At 38.1% G+C, this 21,528-nt stretch overlaps 1 protein-coding gene across 3 annotated transcripts in view; it reads right to left on the reverse strand.

Moving 5' to 3' along the window:
- The window catches only part of Lrrk2 (leucine rich repeat kinase 2), a 138,483-nt gene that overhangs the window by 10,113 nt on the left and 106,842 nt on the right, over nt 1–21,528 (reverse strand). For all 3 annotated transcript variants that reach the window (XM_028752156.1, XM_028752155.1, XM_028752157.1), the window contains 6 exons: nt 17,896–18,056; nt 8,809–8,979; nt 7,441–7,541; nt 3,616–3,810; nt 2,151–2,344; nt 692–764 (listed from right to left, as the gene is read on the reverse strand). In XM_028752156.1, the coding sequence (XP_028607989.1) occupies nt 692–764; nt 2,151–2,344; nt 3,616–3,810; nt 7,441–7,541; nt 8,809–8,979; nt 17,896–18,056 (895 nt within the window). The remainder of the gene's footprint in view (nt 1–691; nt 765–2,150; nt 2,345–3,615; nt 3,811–7,440; nt 7,542–8,808; nt 8,980–17,895; nt 18,057–21,528) is intronic.

The raw sequence follows: 21,528 nt of genomic DNA on the forward strand, positions 1-21,528 counted from the left end.
TGCTTCCTATCAGAGAAGGGAGACCTCCCAGAGATGTTAAACAGAAGATATATAGGATATCCTGTATTTGACCCCCAAAAGGGGTTGTGATCCCTAGGTTGAGAACCATTGCTTTAGATGATTAAAAAATGGTGTCATGAAGAGAACGCTGATTGAATAGATGGAACTATGATGAATTGAAGGAGGAATAAATATTGTAATGACTAAAGGAGTCACTACAGGAAGTTAGATGATATCTTCAGTACTTAAGAAGTGTTTCCATGTGGAGGGAGAGGACAGACAGGAGGAAGGGAGGGGAATCAGGCTGGGGAATGAACCCAAAACATTTGCATTCTCTACTGAGCTATGCTTCCAGCTGCCCACCCAGGAAGTCAAACTTCAATGTCTTTTTTTCTGGAAATGCTTTTATAGACAATATCTTCTTCATTCCTACAGATGGAATTATCTCCATTTCTATCATCTCAAATAGGATTTCATATCTTGTTACATTCAGTTCATTCATATAAGTCATTGACTCAAGTAGCAAGTATTTCCAAGGCTGTATTATATGCCAAATGTACAGAATAATAAATAGATAACAGGAGAAATATATAATGCTTCTTATCAGGAGTCTGATAATCACATATGGGGAGAGATGTGTAAAACAAACTCATGAAAATACACTTGTATGGAAGATGTGTTCAACATTTACCTTAATGGTCTTATCTTCAAATACCATTAAGTTACCATCAGCAGTTCCCACCAAAAGAAAGTTACTTTGCTTGCTGAAAGGAAAAAATACAAATACTTTTACAAAATAACATTGTTTATGAGTAACCTGGCTTTTAAATTCTCTCATTTTGACTAAATTCGAGACTGGTGCCTCTCTGGCCACACCTTCAGCCTCCCCTCCTGAAAGTAGAGAGATTACATATCCATCTTCCAGTCCCTGGGAAAAAATAGGGACCTACCTTCAGTAAGGGACAATTAGCAAAGACATTTACCATATTCACAAGAACACTCTACCACTGTCCACAATATCCTTAAATTTTTCCATAACTGTAACACATCCCTGTGCCTAAAGCTCTCTCACCATTGTTTCAGTGAAATTGAGTTTGATATCTTTTTCCTACGATAGCAACAAATAAACCCTTTTTGCCTTTGTAACTCAACCCAATGAAAGTTTTCTTTAGCACTAGCCAAACAGTTTCAACTCCAACATTTATGGTGCAGTTCACATTTTGAGTTCCCAAGATTCATATTCTACATTCCTTTTTCCAGTATTGGCTTAAAACAAAGAAGCCTATCACGTATAATCCCAATTGCTCATGGAAATTATCCTATCTTCCATAATACATCTCCCAATCTCATGCCTAAACTTCTGCTAGGTAGATATATTGATAAAGGCCTCTACACAGCTCAATAATAGAATAATTGCCTAAGCACTAACATTCTTTTGGGTATGATCCCTAAAAATGATAAAAAAAAATTAATAGATTTTTTTAAAAACCTATACCAACTATTAACAGCTTGAAGTTTATTAGAATTTATTTAAGCATGAAGATGTAAGGTATACGGGAGCCATGGTATGGGTCCAGAGGATAGAGAACAACTTGGAGCACTCAGTTTTCTTCTTCTACCATGTGGGTCCCAGGTATTGAACTCATGGTTTCAGAGTTGGGAGAACTCTGCTCATTATCTGCTGAGCCAACAGACAAGCACTTAAAAAGAAAACAACTTTTACATTTTATAAACAATGTAGATTATTTTGCAAAGCAGTAGTTCAGTAACTACGGTTTCAATGCATCCCTTTGAATCACCAAGTGGCTGCCATATTGATGTATGCACTCAAGAAAAAAAAATAAACATTCAGCATCAGTTATGCACACAAACACACACACACACACACACCAAGGTAAGATGATCAAGGGGAAGTAATACCACATCTATACCTGCCCATGAGAAATAGTTGACATATTTTTACCTGCCTCAGCTATATCTTTATATAGAAAAGGCACAAGTATCACTGTGGTCCTTCATGATTCTCTTTAAAAGAAGCAAACCAATACGAAGCAGCAAAAGTCAAGAAACTCTTACTGATATAATAATTTTGCAAATGATTAAATCATCTGAAATTTCTATAATTTCCCTCAATGAACTGATAACCGTACCTCTGCTTGGCAAAGGAATTGCAATACAAACAAGTAACAGAATCAGTCATCTTTTCTAGGGTGTGTCTCTTTGTCTCATCGTCAGCATTGATGACCAGGAGAGCCCCAGACTGTGTCCCACACACAATCCAGCTCTCTTTCTCAGCAGCAAGATGCACCAAAGCCAAACACAGTATTCTACTATCAGTAACTTCCTGTAAAGAAAAGAAAGTTAAACCTAGGAGACGTGATTTTACTTTAAATTACAAAATCATGTATATAATGAAAATATCCTGTTATCAACATCCTTAAATATGACTACCTTTGTGCACTTACTTTTGCAATCAATGCCTATTTTATTCAGTTTTCAACAATAGATGATCTATCTGGTAAATTTTACCAAAAATTCTACCAAATTTTAGAATATATCTGAATCTGAAATTAAAGATTGGAATTCATTTTTTTTTCAGAACCAGTCCTTACTTCATCAACACTATATAAAAGGGCTCGTTCACTTTGAGCATAATTTTTGGCATAATATTTCAAGGCAATAGTCAAAATATCAAGCTACTTTTTAACTTTATAAATTAACAATTTGTCAGTTTATTGATCTATCTGGTAGGAGTCATATACAGACTCTTTACCTCATTTCTCCCCTACTGGGAGTGTTGGTTGCCTACAGATCCAGAAATACATGATTACACAGCCTCAATTCTAAGGCTAATAGCCAACTGACATTGGAGAATTAATGCCTCATCTTACATAAAGAAACTAGAGGACTGTCTAACCCACAGTGTGTAGCTTTGATGACCATCAGACTCCTATTATATAGACTGACACCCAAAGGCCACATGACCCTTTGGTGTAGACATTCAATGAACATCTGGTTTTTGTGTATAGGCACCTGATGACAACCTGACCCTTTGTGTGTGGATACCGGATGATAGACTGGCACTTGAATGTAGATACTTGAACATCTGACTTTTTGTATGTGAACATTTCACAGTTCTGGTTATACTCCAGAGCCCTTGAAGGATGAGACTGAGGCTAATCTTTCTCATAAATTACAATTTTTTTCTGAGATTCTTATTCTTTTGTCTTCCTTTACCTTGTGCCAAGCTTCTCACTCCACGAGTCATAAGAAGATAACTGTTACATACCATACATCATACTACACACACATGTATATATACATGTACATATATATATATATATGTGTGTGTGTGTATATGTGTGTGTGTCTATATATGTGTGTGTACAAATATATATATATATATATATATATATATATATATATATATATATATATTCTGTGATGTTAAAACAAAATGACCTAATTCCATAGGCATTTACTTGTTCTAAAGGAAAGTTAATTAAAACATTTCTACATTGGCTCTTATTTGATTTATTCCAATAAATAATTTTTAACTGATGTTATTTTAAAGTATTCTGAAAGATTTCTAATTTAAAAAGTATTCATATTTACCTCATAGCTGTACCTTTCCGTGTTTAAGTCAAATAAGGAAAGCTGTCCTTTTTCAGTGTTCCCACAGCCCAACCAGAGAGTTGCATTCTTGCTATTGAGATTTGTAGCAACCATGCATTCAACAGTGATATTTTTGGGTATTAAAATGTGTCGCATGAGGCAAATTAATTCAGCTGAATTCAAAAAGTCAAAGACCTGAGAACGTTTAAAGATGACAAAACAGCATTCATCAATGTGTCCTAAAGCTATATCAAACAAAACCTATGGTTTTCAGTTAAACTTTGACATGATAATCTAGATCATCAAATACAATAGTCCAAATTACAGATAAAATTATGTATAAAAACAAACACAATGTATACTTTGTGTGTGTGTGTGCTATGGTACTTCTTTTAACATGCAAAGTTCAAAAGTGTCAACTGAACCAAATTTATATACTCAATTCTGTATTTCAGAGTCACATCAATTGGGCAAACGAAAGGATAAAAGGTCACGCCAGGAAACAAAGAACATCTATCAGTTGAAGGAAGTGACATTCATATTTATTTAACAATTTAGAAACCATCTCTAGATCTGCATTTGAGTCTTCCTTTAAGCACTAGAGAACAGAGGGCCATTGAGTACACAATAAACAAATGGAAACAGGAGCCAGGATGCTAGGAAGAGAACTGTGCCAGCTTCCTAACACACAAAACCTCAAGAGAGTTCCTTATTCTCCCTATGCCTGGCTTAGATAAGCTGATGAATTATCCATCTTGCTTAGTACAAACACACTGTACCAAGACAAATTCTATAAGTCTAACCATGATTCAAAATCAACACATCACAACAAGAGAACCACTTTCATGGTGATCTATAAAGGTTCACACCAGCCTAAAGTATAGCAAGAGTTTCCTTTCAGATTATTATGTCAGAAGATATTACTTTTCACCAACTTCTAGATACAAACTAACTTAAAAAACTGGATGAATTTTTAAAATGCATTAAATCCAATCTGTTAGTTTGAGTCATTTTATTGGGGGGAAATTGAGACTATCATTATTGAAAGATAGCCAAGAGCAGTATTTATTAATCCTCATTATGTTATGGTGGTAGTGTGGGCTCCCCATGCTACTTTTGACTAACTGTTCTGGGATTATTCATCCACTGTATCATTTTGGGTGTAGTCAATCTTATCTTCAGGCTGACTCTTTCTTTGTAGTGTCTTCTATAAATCTAGTTTGCTACATTTATTCTTATTATAAAATGTTTCCTTTCTATGGAAAGTGTGAATGATAGTTTTGCTGGGTATGGTACCCTGGGTTGGCATCTATAATCTCTTAAAGCTTGTACAATGATTGTTTAGGCCTGTCTAACTACCAGAGTTTCCATTGAGAAGTCAGGTATTATTCCAATAGACTTGACTTCAAATATGATTTGGTCTTTCTCCTTTGAAACTGTAAATATCTTTTCTTTGTTTGGTATATTAGATAATTTGTATTGTGGGATATAGGAAGTTTCTTTTCCAGACTTGTCTTTTTAGAGTTCTGTATGCTTCTTGTTCCTCTTTATGTTGGGTAATTTGTCTTCTGTGAGTTTGTAAAAAATATTTTCTATACCTTTGACCTGGGCTTATCTCTCTACACCTATTATTTACCGGTTGGTATTTTCATAGTGTCCCAGATTCTCTGGATGTTTTGCACCTGGATTTCTTTTCTAATTTAAGAGTTTCTTTGAGTGAGCTATCTATTTCTTTTACCTTGTCTTCAAAACCTGAAATCCTCTCTTACACATCTTTTAATCCACTGATGAGTCTTGCCTCTGAGGATTCTGACATCCTTAGTTTTTCATTTTCAATTTTATTTCACTTTGGGTTTTCTTTAGAAATTCTATTTCTTTGTTAAATTCTATGTTCATTTCTTGAATATTTTATTGTTTTATTTAGTTGTTGGTAGTTTCACATTGCTCACTGAGATAGTTACCCATATCTTATATAAGGTTCTTATGCATAATTATAACTGTTATTTCAAAATTCTTGTCTTGTACTGAAACTAAACTGCTTTTCTCGGGTCCTAACACAGTACAATTGCTGGTCTCTGGAAGAGGCATATTGTTTTGGTTGTTCATGTTCATTTATTTGATTTTGTGTTGGGACCTAAGTATCTAGATGTTTGGGATATATCTTGCTGTAGATATCTTTGTTGGATAGGAATTCTACCCTCTGGTTGCTGTTGACCAATCTGAGTTGAGCCAACTATAGTGGCTATAGGGTCCCCAAGTTCCAGGCAAGTATGCTGGGTATGGGTTCCCTCATTAGACCTGTTCTGCAGATCTGTGAGGAGTCACAAAACAATGGAGCTAGATTAAAAAGAAAGGGTGAGCAAGGCAGTTGGGGAGAATTAAAGAACCCTGGTGTCAAAAGGCAAGTCATGGAGCATAGGGGTGGGAATGGAGTAAAGGATTCCTCTGGCACGTTGTACCAAGACTAGAGATACTGGAATGAAGGACTGGAAGGAAGTTAAAAGTCCCCCTACCTGAGTCCCATCCTAGTGTGGCAGTTTTGGGTCCCTGATAGAGGTTCTGGGAATCAATGGAGACAAAAGGAAGTGGATGGAGATAGACTAAAAGGAATAGCCAAGGGGATTCACTAGAAAGAACTAGGAAATCCCTTGTTTCTCACAAAGAGGTCATGTCCTTAGGAGATGGGAGTAAGCTAAAACTTTAATTAAAACAAAGCAAAACAAAAAACTAAGTATATTTATAACCCTGTGGGAAGGGATCCCTTAAAAATGTGACCTAAAAAGAAACAAACATCAAAAGATGTTGAACATGTCCTTATTAAAATGAAGACATTATGTTCATAAATATGCCCAAAGAGAAACTGTTGTGTTTTATGTAATAGAAAGAAGAAGCCAGAATATGCTTTGTAGAGCCAGGTATCACCATACCTGGTGGGAGGGGTGCCTCAGTGGGCACATGCTGAGGCATCCCTTCCCCATGATGTACCAGCAATACAATGGGTATAGTATAGAATAGAGTTTATTTAGGGCATGAAAAGGTGAGTTGGGAAGAGAGTAGAGACAGATAGAAAGACAGAGGGGGGGGAAGGGAAGGGAAGGGAAGGGAAGGGAAGGGAAGGGAAGGGAAGGGAAGGGAAGGGAAGGGAAGAGGAGAGGTCAGCCAGAAACATGTGGAGAGAGGAGAAGAGAAGGGGAAGGGGAAAGAGGGAGAAAGAGATCAGAAAGAGAAAAGAGGCAGAGAAAGTAAGAGAGTAAGAGAGCAAGGAGGGGAGCAAAAGGCCCCTTTTATAGTAAGCCAGGCATACCTGGTTATCACCAGGTACCTGTGGGGTGGAGCCTAGAACAAATGCTACCAGAACTGATAAAGGAAGCCACATAAAATCAAAAAGAAGATATCCAAGAAAGAATAACATATATGAAAAATGTCTTTCTCACATGCAAATTGTAAGAAGATAATTGAGTAGACAAATGGATACATCAATAAAAAGACATTTCATAAAAAGACATCCATGTGTGTATCTGTATGCATCAGCATTAATAGATATATACACAAAGAAATACATGAATATATATACCTACTATCAATGATGGAGGCTCCTGGGGTGTTGGGGTTACAGTGTGTGTTAGAATGACAGAAATTATAAAAATCATATTTTGTAACTAACACTATAATATATATAAAACATTATAACATTTAACTCTGTATATGTGCATGTTAATTTATGTGTTTGAATATATGTTTGAAAATTATATGCATATGCTTATAAGTATGCAAAAGAACATGATATTTGATACAAAATATTAAAAATTTTTAGCATGAGTGTACCTGGGCAGAAGTGGGTCTTTCTTGAGGATTTTCTTTCAAACACTTTGTAATTAATTTTTCAACCATAGGCCATGGGGCACAGCCATATTCCTTAACTGGATCTGAAATATAAAGATGATCATTCCAGCACACTAAACAAATCAAAAGTTATGTGCTTATTCTCAATATATATGAGTTCAAAAATGCAATGGAAACTCTGATCCATAATTCTAAGTTTGCTATGATGTAGTGGGTTTTGTTGACTTCGTCTTCAGCAGAGCTGTCACAAAAGAGTGTCACCCTTGTAATTCCACCAGTTAGGAGGTCAATGAAGGATGAAGGATGATCTGAAGTTCAATGTTAGTCTCAGCTACATCACAAGATTAAGATCAGCCTGGGCTACATGAGACCATCTCACTGACACCACTCCAAAACAAACAAAAGATCCACTGGCTTTTTATGGTATAAAAAGAAATATAAGAATCAAATTAATGTAATCACAACATTTTTATTTGATATTTGCACAGAGACTTTGAAAACAGCTGCTCATATAATGAATAGCTTCTGCAAAAACATCTTTACTTTAATACTCAAAGAGAGTAAGCATTGAGAGCCATGTCTCTGCAGTTGGTTGTGTACATTTAATATTTCCTCTAGAAATGCCACTCTTCAAGTGGGTATACAACAGAGGCCAAGGCATTTATACTGGAAAGCTAACAGAAACAATAAAGAAGATGGTATCTGAGTTGGGTTTGACAATAATCAATTTCCCTTCCCAGAGTCATTAAAGGTCCCCAAAGGGTAGTTGATGTCATAGTGCCCATTGCAACCCTGAGTACATACTCAGAAGCACATTTTAGAGGAGAAGTAAGTATTAGAAATAGCTCCATAAGTCAGTATTAGCAGATGAAGTAATAGTCAAGAACACATGAAAGGTCATGAAATTCCTTGAAGCCACGAGACACCCATTCAAAATGAAGCTTCTCTGATTAAGTACTCACTTACCAATTCCCATTAATATTTATAGCAAAGGATATTATAAATTATTAAAAGCTTCTTCATGAATACGAATTACTTTGCTCAAAGCAAATAAAAACATCCTAGGCTACAATCCATTCCGCAATTTTTATAGGAACTACAAACAGATGCCTGATTCTAATGGTAATTTTCCTTTCCCCAGAATGTCCTCCTGAGGTAATACCAAACATACCAATACTAACTTTGGATTTCATTAAGCCTAAAATAGCTAGAATTTTTTTTGTGTGATCTTTATTATTGTATCACAAAATTTAAGAAGATCTATGCATTCAGCCAAAGTCAACGAACTCCAAATGACCATGCTGACTCTAAGAAAAGAACTCTTTCTTGTGGATAAAAAAAAGAACTTACCTGGCAATTTTCCTTGTATGGCTAACTCATCAAACTCATTTGGAAACCTCAAACCCTCCGCGATCCTACTCCCAGTTGTCCAAATATCGTGAAGTAGTAAGCCAAAAGAATAAACATCGGCCTGTTGGTTATAAATGACATTTCCTCTGGCAACTTCAGGTGCCCGGAACCCTGAAAGAAAACAGATACAGCAATAAATATAGCAAACACCAGGGCCTGCATATAGGCCAACTGCTAAGAAAGAGGCCAAGGAGATGGATGTGGTCTAAGTCAGGCCATTATCATTGCTGCAGTTAGATACCTGGTATAAGTCAGTTAGCAGGGCTGTTTCAGGCACCATGCCACTGACGATCTTAAAGGACAGATCTTTTGATCTTTACTATAAAACCTTACACTCCTGCTATGATATCTTAGTCTTGAAAGATGATATTGAAGGATAATATTGATAAACACTGAAAAATAAATTATTAAGTAGAGACTAACTTGCAGGCAGTATAATGTATCTACTTTATTGTGTTCTTTTTTATTTCCATTAATTTATTTATTTACTTTACATCCCGATCACAGAACCCCACCCCTCTGTAGGGGGTGGTTCTGATGCTAAGGTCCTGTTCCCCAAATGGTTCTTGATCTGTCAGTAAAGAAAGCTATGAGTCAATTTTCTGGGTGGAAGGGACAGGTGGGACTTTCAGGTCCCTGAAGGCAGGCAAGGAGACACAATGAAGGAGAGCTGAGTTCCCCATGCTTTGGAGAGAGAAAAACCAGGCAACCATGTGAGGTCTCTGGAGGTGCAGTGGGCTGTGGCCGATCCTATTGGTGGGTAGTCAGAGATACTTAGCAGGTACTAGACTCAACTGACCAACTAAGTTAGGGAAGGTGGGAGGTAGGAAGCAAAGAGTAATGATAAGAGCACATTTTCCAGGTGGGAGCAATTGTGCCAAGAAGGCAAGTTGAAATTGAACAACTGTGTGTCTGTGTCTTTTATCCATAAGAAGCCAGGTGGGGGCTGGTAGCACAAACACTTCTTGGAGCAAAGGCAAGTAGAGCAAAACTACACACAACAACCCTTTCCTCCCAGTAACTCCTTCATATAGCTCCTACCCCCATACCCCTTTCCCTTCTCCTCTGAGAAGGGGGAGCCCTACCCTGAGCACCAACATACCCTGGTACATCAAGTCACTGCAGCACTAGGCACATCCCCCCCCACACTGAAGCCAGAAAAGGTAGCCTAGCTAGGGGAACAGGTATCAGAGACAGCAGAGACACACCCTGCTCCAGTTGTGGGGACTGGGGGTTGACAGACACACCCACAGGAAGACCAAGCTGCACATCTGCCACATGCACATCCATCACACATGTGCAGGGGGCCTAGGTCCATCCTATGCGTGTAACTCAGTTGGTGGTTCAGTCCCCAGGATCCCACAAGGGTTCAGGTTAGTTGACAATGTTGGTCCTCCCAAAGAGTCCCTATACCTCCAGGTCCTTCAATCATTGCCCCAAATCTTGCACAATATTGCCTGAGCTCTGTCTAATGTTTGGCTGGGAGTCTCTGCATCTGTTTCAATCACCTACTGGGTAGAGCCTCTCAGAAGACAGTCATGCTAGGCTACTGTCTGCAGAATATCGTTGATAGTGTTAGGGATTGGTTCTTGACCATGGGATGGGTTTCAAGATGGGCCAGTCATTGTTTGGCCATTCCCTGAGTATCTGCTCCATCTTTGCCCCTGCATTTCTTTTAGGCAATACAGATTTTGTTTTGAAGGCTCCATGGGTGGGTTGATGTCCTTATTCTTCCACTGAGGGTCCTGCCTGGCTACAACTAACAATCAAATATGTAAACCTCACAGGAAAACAAAAAGCCTTTATCAATTTTCTCTTTGTTTAATGTATCTGTTGCCAGCAAAGAAGTTTATACAGAAGAGCAGAACATTTTATAGACTCGAAGTCACTAACTCGTCTAAAATTCCAGTGATTTCATTAGTTCCAGAACTTAGGATTCCATTCTACCCAATGAAATTAAAAACTACAGTTTTTTTTCTTAAAACAAACAAACAAACTCAAAAAACAGTTGAGGTCTAGGAACAGAATACTTGCCCAGCTTGCAGAATGCAAGAGATGCTAGTTTTTAATCTTTGTTTCCACAAATTAATTAATTAGCCTATTCATTAAAACAAATCAAAATCCTTTCAGGATTATGCCTGAAATTTGGTGTGTGTGTGTGTGTGTGTGTGTGTGTGTGTGTGTGTGTGTGTGTGTTTGTATCAGAGTTAATTTTGGATATTTTCTTTTAATGTCCTTCCATTGGCTTTTGACCCAGGGTCTTCCACAGAGCCTGTTGTTTCAGTTGGGTGTATCTCTCCAATGCTAGGGCTAGAGATGACTCTTGTCACCACTCAAGTCTACATGGGCCCTGGAAATCCAATCTCAGGTCTGTCTTTCTGCAGCAAGCACATAGACCCATCTCCCAGGCTTTGAATTCTTTAAAAGAAGATTCAACCTTTTACTCCATGATGAAGATTAATAGCCTTCAATTTGTCAGGATTAAATGAATATGCCAAGATTGTTGATAATGGCAAAGTATATTAACAATCTAAAGAAATGTAACTGTAAATAGAAAATTGTTCAATAATAAGCATTTTGCAACAAATTAAAAATCATTTTTAAATGAAATTCTTTAGCAAAATGAAGAGAAAATGTGGGATATAATGCTGGGTGACCTGTTAGCAAATGAGTAGAAAATTAAATTAATTTTCTTGACTCTGATAATGGTGTTGTTATGATATGAATAGCCTCCTTCTAGGGAAGTGCATGTGAATATATCTGGTGACAGTAGCAAGTTGTCTGAAACTTCTGACTCCGAAAGAATAAAAGGAGGAGGAGGAGGAGGAGGAGGAGGAGGAGGAGGAGGAGGAGGAGGAGGAGGAGAGGAGGAGGAGGAGTAATGAAGAGAAGAGAGAGAAGGGGAGAAGGAGGAGGAAAAGGAGAAAGAAGAAGAAGGAGGAAGAGAAGAAGAAAGAGGAGGAGGAGAAGGAGAAAGAGAAAGAAGGAAGGAAAGAAGAAAAGTAACTGTTCTGATCACTGAGTCTGTATATCTGTGTGGAAGGTGGATGGGACTGCAGTTGGACTGTTCTTCCCCTTTTCTTCAGGCATAAATGGTGATAGGAAGCACAGGATGTCTAGAAAGGACCACGTCAATATGGTTATGGCATATATTTCTTTTTCTCTTTTGCACTTGCAGATTTTTAGTAACATACATGAATCTTACAGTAATGAAAATATACTAGCAGGCAGGACATCACAATGTAGGAGTCCACAGCCTTCAAGGGACAGTTCTAAGATGCTGAATGGAAGTCTCAGTAGTTCTTCAGTAGGCTGCAACTGCATAAGGAATAAAGAGGATTGGTACACCAAATATATACACGACAGTTCCTACTTTCCTAATGACTAAAATCTGGCCCTTGTAACCAAAACTTCTTAAACTGTGGATCATGACCCCATGTGGGTTTGTGTAACTACAGGTGAAGGTCATGGAAAGTCTGAAAACAGGCAAAGAGTTCTATGTTTGTACACATGCATGCATGTGTGTGCTTATGAACACCAGGGGTCTCATGTGTGGTATCCTTAACATTTTGTTTTCTGTTTTGTTTTCTGAAACCAGAAATCCCCAGGGATTCTTCTATCTCTGCCACTCTGGTCCTGAGATCCCAGGTGTGTACAAGCACGCTCAAATTTATTATGTGTGTAATCAAACATCTAAGCTCAGGTCCTCATGTTTGTGTGGCAAACACTTTGCTGAAGCAGCCATCTTGGCAGTTGTCAGTAAAAGATTTTCTGAGCTTGCAACGAGCAAAATTGCTTTCAAAAGCAAAACGAAGCTGATTGCGCTTCTGCAAGTGTTTGTGTTGCAGTGTGGTGCTTTACAGCCCTCATTCCGAACACACAACATGCATGTCTCCCTGCAGATGCCACACAATGCTAGCATGAGCTGGTGCCTCAAACACCTCTGCTCCATTCCACACTATGATATGCTATGAGTCGTACTGTTGAATAACACATGCAGTGGCTTCCACTCTTCTGAAAGCTTAATGGTTTACTTGAAGAAAGAAAAGACATCATATGCTCTACCTCCATTCTTCAGCATGCATAAAGTTAGTATCTTTGAATTTGTTTGTGTTAGACAGACAAGCACATATTCATCACATTAGTATGCAAGTGAGCTGTCATCTGCAATGATTTATAAGATTATGTGCTTACTAAATGATTGTTTAGATTTTTAATTGTTTATTATTTATTATCAATACATGTTTGATTTGTACAACTCTTTCATGTGTCTATAGATCCTAGGTCATATAAATATCTCTAGAACATAGACATAAAGTGGTCATGAATAGAAAAAGTTTAAGAAGCATTACCTTTGATATATATATGTATTTAAAACTGTAAGTTTTTGAGATGCTATATTATAGATATATATTTCTAAATCTATTATCCATTTCTTTAAGACAATGATATTTTTCTATGGCTATTGTTTGGCTGTGAATTGCCCCTCAAAAATTCATGAGTGAAAAACCTGCTCCTCAATGCAGCAGTGTTTAGAGGTAAACGGATCAGAAGGGCTCCTAGCTCAATGAGGGATTAAGGCATTGATAGAACTTACTGTTGAAAAGTGGTGAAATCTACAGGTGTGCCATGACTGGAGAAAGTCAGTCACTAACTGTTTATCCTAATCTAAACTCTCTTCCTCCCAACCCTCCCTGCTTCTTGGTTTCCATGAAAGTGAGCAAGCACTCCTCAGCCGCATGCACCCATATGTATTTTGCTTAACTTCATATTATTATTTTTTTTGTTTTGTTTTGTTTTGCAAGACAGGGTTTCTCTGTGTAGCCCTGGCTATCCTGGAACTCACTCTGTAGACCAGGCTGGCCTCGAACTCAGAAATCTGCCTGCCTCTGCCTTCCGAGTGCTGGGATTAAAGGCATGCACCACCACCAGGCTTTAACTTCATATTAAAACAACAGAAGCAGTGATACTCCCACAACTGGGAGCCAAAAAACATCTTTGACACAGATTTGCTGAAGAATTTTATCACAGGGTACAAAAACTAACTTCCACATGTGTATCACTGTAATAGCATAGTAACACCCTGAGCTAACAAAGCGTGATACAATTAGGAGCTCCAGACACAGTACTAATAAACTATACATGCTATGACATGATGTTTAAAACATCACAGTAGATCAATTGCAAATCCTTAAATAGCTTTTCCGCAGATAATTTCTAAAACATTTCATTTGACCTCTATGCTTACCACCAGTTAACAGACTATACAAATAGCACAAAACTTGCTAAGGACCCTTCTTCTTTTTAGGGTTTACATTATTCATTTATGTTTAGGCAATGCAGACACATGCCAAGGTACGTGTGTAGAGGTCAGAGGACAACTTGCATGAGACTGGTCTCTATGTCCACCATGTGAGTTCCAGGAATCAGTTTGGGTCTTCATGTTTGGTGACAAGCATCTGAACCCACTGATCCCTCTCACTGGCCACTGTGTGTCATGCGCTTTCTTAAATCCACAGACACAGTCAAAGTCAAGAGTTCTTAAAACCACAAGCTACCCACATAGCTAACTCACTACCCATCTTTATGCTTACATTCTTAGAATTTAAAAGGGATTTGGGTGTCTGTTTAAACTATTTCCAAGTTGTTATTATTCATCAGCGCACTCGTTGGATATGTATTAAATCAAGCTTCTAGGTATCAAATTGCCTGCTATTAAATACTCCCTTTTGTGTTTGTTTTCTCGGAAATTCTCTGATATAACTTTCAACCACAGAATCATAAATCAAGAGGAGACCTGAGGTGCTATTTAGTCTCATCTGTATATTTTCATCAAGTACCAATTCAGTCAGAGCCATACTTTGGAAGTTTTTACAATTATTGATGATGATAATCAGGCAAGGGATATAGATTAAATTTTAGACTGTTCGCATAGCACTCATAAAACCCTGGACTCTATCTCCAGTACTATGCACAGCTGTCATCCCAACACTGGAGATTTGAGCCAGAGCCTCAGTCCAACATCATCCTCAGCTCCACACACAGTGTCCATCCAGCTTGTGCTACAAGATATGAGAGCCCCTCTCAGCAAAGGAAGAAATAAAGAGAAACTGTAGGGGGAAGGAAGGATAAAGAGGGGGTAAAGGAAGGGAGGGAGGAAGAAGGAGAGGTAGAGAGGCTAAGAAAATCATGGGAAAAAAAGAAAAAAGGAAAGAAGAAAAAAGACAGTTGTAAATATAAAATAATAAAAGAAAGGACTATTTATGAAAATGCTTTTCATTTTTATCTTTCCCTTTCTACTGTCAATATCTTGAATCGCATGATCCCAGTATAGTAACATAATGCCATTTGTCTATTTAGGGGTACCTACCTATGAAATTGTTGAGATGCTTCTTTAAACCACCAATGAGTTTCTGGTGACCTTGCAAAGTCCTATAAGTTGAACCTTGTCCTTACCATATAATAGTGAATAGCTAGAGAACATTTAATTTGCCCAGTGACTATTTTATTTGTACAGATGTTGACAGACTTGACGCCATCAGTCACTATTCACTTCCGTCAATCCTGCAGTTGTCATGGAACACAGAATTAATTGTCACTCTCAACAGGAAACCCATAGTGGAGTCAAGGGTGGAACCAACTGTCTCATATTTACTCTTCTCAAAGTAGACAATGTCACATGGCAATGCTGTCCCTTTCAGTAAGTGAGCTGTTTCTCTCTTTGACCTTGGGATGAACTCGTGCTGGGGGTACTCCTGCTCATAGGCTGCCTGGATTTGCATATCATCTGACCTGTAGTCAGTTTTAGCATCCTCTCCGATCTCACTCTCTGGATTTTAGATGAGAAATAACATTGGGGCTTATATGGAATCATCCCTGGAAATGGTTAAGCGTTAGTCCTACTCATTGCTCAGGATTGAAAAGGGATACACTCCTCACTGTCCTGTAGAGACACAGCTATCTCACATACATGAACACCCAGGGTGAACTACTGCTCACAAATATAAAATGTTTGTTGAATACATATTTCTGTTTCTTTTGCTGAACATTCCACAATAAAAGGTAATAACATGAATGGGAGATTTCAACAAAATAAAATCACATGGAAAGAAACTTTTCTCTTCACAAGATCATTGATTTGGGGAAGGAAAAGTCAAATTTTTGTAGCAATTGTGACAGATGTTGGGTTTTTTTTTTCAAATTTGGGTCAGAGTTTAGGGCTAATTAGAAGTCCATTAGTGATAACAATTGTAATAAAAATAATAACAAATGGAAGTTTTGGGGTATAGCAAGAAATGGACCCACAGCATGTGAATGGCCTTACAGAAAAGACAGTAACAGAACAGAAGAGGTCGGTTTCTTTTGTTGAGAGTTTCTTCTATATTTATGTCACTAAAAGTCATCAGTGTAGATTATAAGGGCTTGGGATTCTGTGGTTGTCTAGGAATCGAGTGGCAATAAAGTTTTAGGCTGGCTTAATCAAAACCAGGAAGTCAGACCGCAAAATTAAAAGGCTCCATCTGTGAAGCATGTTCAGCTGCTCCTGTCTGTTGATTGTCCAGTGATCGGTTGGTGAGGCAGTAGAACTCAAGCCCAGAAGCAAGTACATGCTAGAACCCAGAGAGAACCACTATCACGTAAGTGGACAAAGCTTCAGTGTTAGGCATCCATCTCAGGAGAAATAAAAGAAAGAACTGTGAGTCCCAGTTAAGTGGGCCAGTCCACTTTAGCATCATATGAGCTGTGAGGTCCCAAAGAGACCCAGGACAAGTTTCCTCCAGTACCCACGGCTCCTCCCAGCACTGGTAACTCTACCTCTCACCCTAAACCTCTCTAGCTCAGGGCCTGGGCTTCCCTTCCCTTCTCTCAGCTTCTGATTCCAATATAACTCATCCATTTTGGCTATGCGTTCTCTTGGCTTCTTGGTTCCCATGCTTTCTCTTGGTTCCTTTGGCCCCTTTCTCCTCTTCCCTGTGTCTCCCCTCTTGTTCCTCACTCTTCTCTTCTCTCGCCTCTCATAGCTGAGACTTTTCTGCTGTCCATGTGCAGTCTGAGCTCTCTAGAATCTCCAGCTGTGCTCTCTCTCATATCTACAAGAAAACCCTTCTCCTCCACCATACCTAGAAGCTGTCATGGCCTCACATTTGTTCACATTCCAGGTCTCATTGGGACCTCACATGAGATGTATGAGAAATTCCTACATAAGGACACTGTTTACACCCATTTTTCCTAGGAGGAAATATTGTTTTCCAAGCTTCCAACGAACAACACTTGCTATGCACAGTTCTGCTATTTTGCTTTTCTAATTTAGAAACTAAGATTGAACAGTTAAGCCTTTCAAACGTGTGCTAACATAGTATGTGGTGAGAGAGGAGATAGCTGAAGAGGCCAGAGTCAGAGACCTTGTTTCCCACTGAATGAGTTGAATTACCATCTGGGGTACTTAATGTAAGGCAAAAACTGACTCAGCCTCAATGTTCCCATTTGCAAAAGAGAAAATAATATCAAACAGACAGACTGAGTATGAAGATTGGAAATATGGTTCTGATGTACCAGCCATGGAGCCTCCGACACAGCAAATGTTAAAGAAACAGTAACTATTTCCGTCATGATTGGGCAGCCCAGAGACACTCACACGCAATGTGTACTCTGACATGCTTAGGTGGATGCACACCCTACTTGCAAATACAGGCAAACAAAATAAAAAGGAAAGCACTTATTCTGGCCAAAAATATAGCAGGCATAATAATTTAGGGGAAAAAAAATCCAGCTTTAAAAAATATAATGGCATTAAATACCTTCTCCTTTTAGCTCAGTTTTTGACTTAGAAAATTACAAGTTGATTTATTGTTGTCGTTGTTGCTGTTCTAGAAAATAGGATGATGAAACTGTCAACGCAGTGGTCATCACTCTTCAGACCATAAGTATCTGCTCATACTGTGACAGGCTCTATCTGTTTTGACTCTCCTACACCCACACCTGGGGGCACTGATGACCCACTGCAGAAAACTAAACTCGCTCTCCTACCTGGGGTGCCCTCTGATGTCTTTATTCCCATTCTGCAGCAATACTGTGCGATCCCGTAGTCTGCAATCTTCGCAATGATGGCAGCATTGGGATAGAGGGTAAAGAGCAGCACGTTGTGGGGCTTCAGATCACGGTAAATGATCATGGCTGAGTGGAGATACCTGCCGGAGAACACACACGAAGTCTTATCAAAAGGTGATCATGCTATATTGATTTGTTCACATTTCTTTTCAACATGTCATGTTCTTAATGCAACAAAAAAAAATCAAAAATGCCATTTTAACTTTGATGGCGGAAGTTGAAATGTATACACTGCAAACAGACTTCAAATGTAAAAAAGGTCAGAAACAACAAAGCAACGTGATGCTTCTTCCGGAAAAACTAAAACATCAAGCCTGCTAAGTGACTTGAGCTTTAACACACAGCCATGTGCACAGCAAATGTAAGACAGTTTCTAGTTATACCTCAACAACTATTGTTAGTGAATTCTACATTCTCTCACCGACCAAAGGGGATATTTAAAAATTACATTAAATACTGGAATACATTAACTGGTTTGGTGATGCCTGTAATCTTAGTACTCAGAAACAGAAACAAGAGGGCAGATTGTTCAAGCCCAGCTAGGCCTGCACGAAACAGAAAAACAAAAAGGTTAAATAAGAGTAAATGCAATCCTGCTATATGCATTACTTTGTTATAACTTTCATTTATCTGCTTTGATGTTCTTGAAAACTGTGTAGAAATTGGTTCTTTAGTTTTTAAAATGATATCACTTGTCTTTGTTATTCACCTTTTTCTGATTACTTTTCTTCCCCATGTTTTAAAGAATATTTTCTTCTTTTCAATAAAAAAGAAATCAAATTGTAAGCTTTTACCTAGCTATTATCTTCAACTCTGGGGGCTATAGCCTACTGTAAAGTTATTCGTTATGGGCTAAGGTTAATAAAAAGCATCTGAACAGTCAGGAAGGCAAAAACTATCTTAGGAGGTACAATATCTGGGTGTGAGATGGAGCCAAAGAGTACCTGGATTTGGGCATTTTGAGCAAATAATAAAAATTACTTAATATAAAACACAGTGTATTCATGCCGGCCAAGTACATGATGGAGGAACTCACAGTTTCCCAAATGCTGAAATAACCATTACCACCTCTCATGAGAAATCTTTAAATTTCTGATTTTCCCTGTGCACTAAGCTCACAGTTGTAGTATGACCTTCTCTGAAAGGACAATTTTTCCTGGGACTTAATGGTGATTGTTAAAATCCTTTGTTTATTTATGGCTTGGGATTTGATTAAGATTATATTAGAAAATATTTACCTCATTACCTCGTACCAATCATTTCTGGGGCATTAGGGACAGAGGGCTGTCATGTCTGGAACTTCCTATTGTAGGATGGCCCAGAGAGAATGCGTCATTTCATTCTATCAACTACTGGGCTGATTCTCTCTTCCAGGATGTACTCACTGGATCTGTTCACTTCAGGATATACAGTTTGAGGTGATCGATAACATAAATGCACTAATGAAGTTGACCTTAACAATAGTAATTCAGTTGGAAGGAAAATTTACTGAGGGCTTACTGAAAGTCCATTAGCTGTCTTGAGAAAAGCCAAGAGATTAAGAATTAAAAAGTTAAGTATATGTCATCAAATATCATCCCAAACCTCCATAACACAACCCTCTCTCTGTTACAGACCAAACACAGGCTCCCTGAGAATACCTTTGTAGGACTAGCAGACAGTCAACTTAAAATAATGTCATTTGGAGATCAAGGTTATCTGGTTTAATTACAACATTTAATTATAGAATTTAATCTTAAAAGTGTACTTCTAATATCCTGTAATACAAAGGGGGAAAAGCTTTTGAAATTTTAATAAGCACAAATCATTTCTCACCAGCAATAATTCAGACAAATGAATTAAAGCATTGTTTGGGAATAAGTATTGTCAAATATTTCATTAACGTAAATCATACTCAGTTAACCTGCCTTTAATCATCGCTATTGTAAGAATTACTAAGAATCCCCTATCTTTATAATTTAAAGTCAACTTTATCTAATCCTGAATATATTACTCTAAAAATAGAATGCATTCATTCCTTTAACAAATATGCATTAGAAATCTGTGAGGTTGAGTCATTAGTGGACACAAAGCCGTCTTTGTAAATCTGCTTTTAAGAGGGTCCTAATGTAGAAAAAGACAGTGGTTAGGTATACTAAGATGGCAGACTGTGTGAGTGTCAAAGGCAGAGGGAGCAGAAATGGAAAGGTGCAGGCAGCACTGCTGGCTCTATCCAGGCAGGCTTTAACCTTAGGCACACAGTAATCTGTCTGACCTTCTTAAGGGCCTGATACAAAGTCTTACATGGGGTAAGTGTGGAAGAAACACAAGGGAACTCTGGGTGCTGAGGCAGAAAAAAACAAAGAGTTTATGACCAGCCTGGCTAAGGTTCACTGGCTATAGCGTGGGTTTCTGACTCATAAAACTAAAACCAAATGAGCACATGCAAATACATTTAAGGAATGTTCATTCTCTCCATGAGGGAGCTGAGCTTTATGGTGTGGATGGCATGCATGCAAATCCTTATAGAAATGAGTTCTCCAAAAAATTCTGTGAGAAGAAAGATGGACATATGGAAGCCTACTTGGTTAGAGTGTGGACTAGAGACATGGCCCAGAGTAAGGCTGCAAAGGAACCCAAGAGGCACTTATAAAGAACGTCCATGCTGTACTACCACAGAGCTGAGAGGACCTTAGGCACAACACACATAAAGAGCTTCCGTGCTGTGCCTCCACAGAGTTGAGATGTACAGTACAGGCAACTGGAAAGATGAGGAAATCTCAAGTCTAAATTTCAGGCGAAATGTTCTGATAATTTCCTACAGATACCAAATCAAAGTAGAAGCAATAACTAAAAAAGAAATAATTGATAAAATGATAAAATATATTCAAAGATCTGATAGATAGATATATAGAGATATAGATAGGCAGATAGATAGATGATTGATAGTTAGATAGTTAGATAGACAGATAGACAGATAGATAGATAGATAGATAGATAGATAGACAGATAGATAGATAGACAGATACACACATATATACATACATACATACATACATACATACATACATACATACGGATGCATAGGTAGATATAGATATTGATTAACAGACAGATATGGAGACAAGGTTTCACTGTGCGACCTAGCCTAGCTGTGAACTCATAAAGGGACACTAGGTGTAGGTGGGGAGGAAAATGGACTTTTTGTGAACATATTGATCCTGTCCTGAGAAATGGAGAACACAGAAGGAAGCCCAGGCTCATTGTGAGAAGAGACAGCAAGGAGAATAAATTAAGTCTGAGCATCCTGAATCACAGCAAGTCTTAGAAACTATATGAGACTTCTGAGAAAGAACTGAAAGGAAGGGACTGAATTAAAGCAGATCTCGAAGAAAGGATAAAATGAACAAGTTCCTTATGCATCATTCTAAATAGCTTGTTACCTAAGACACCATAAAGGAACGTGACTTTATCACTTGCCTCTGCCCCTATAGTTATAGCCACATGTTAGCAATTATTTGGAATAACAATTTTAATATGTACATATTTATTTTTTCTTTTTATTAGAGAGGG

Source organism: Grammomys surdaster, unplaced genomic scaffold (genome assembly GCF_004785775.1).
Source record: "Grammomys surdaster isolate TR1022 unplaced genomic scaffold, NIH_TR_1.0 125878, whole genome shotgun sequence".
Classification (NCBI taxonomy): Eukaryota; Metazoa; Chordata; class Mammalia; order Rodentia; family Muridae; genus Grammomys; species Grammomys surdaster.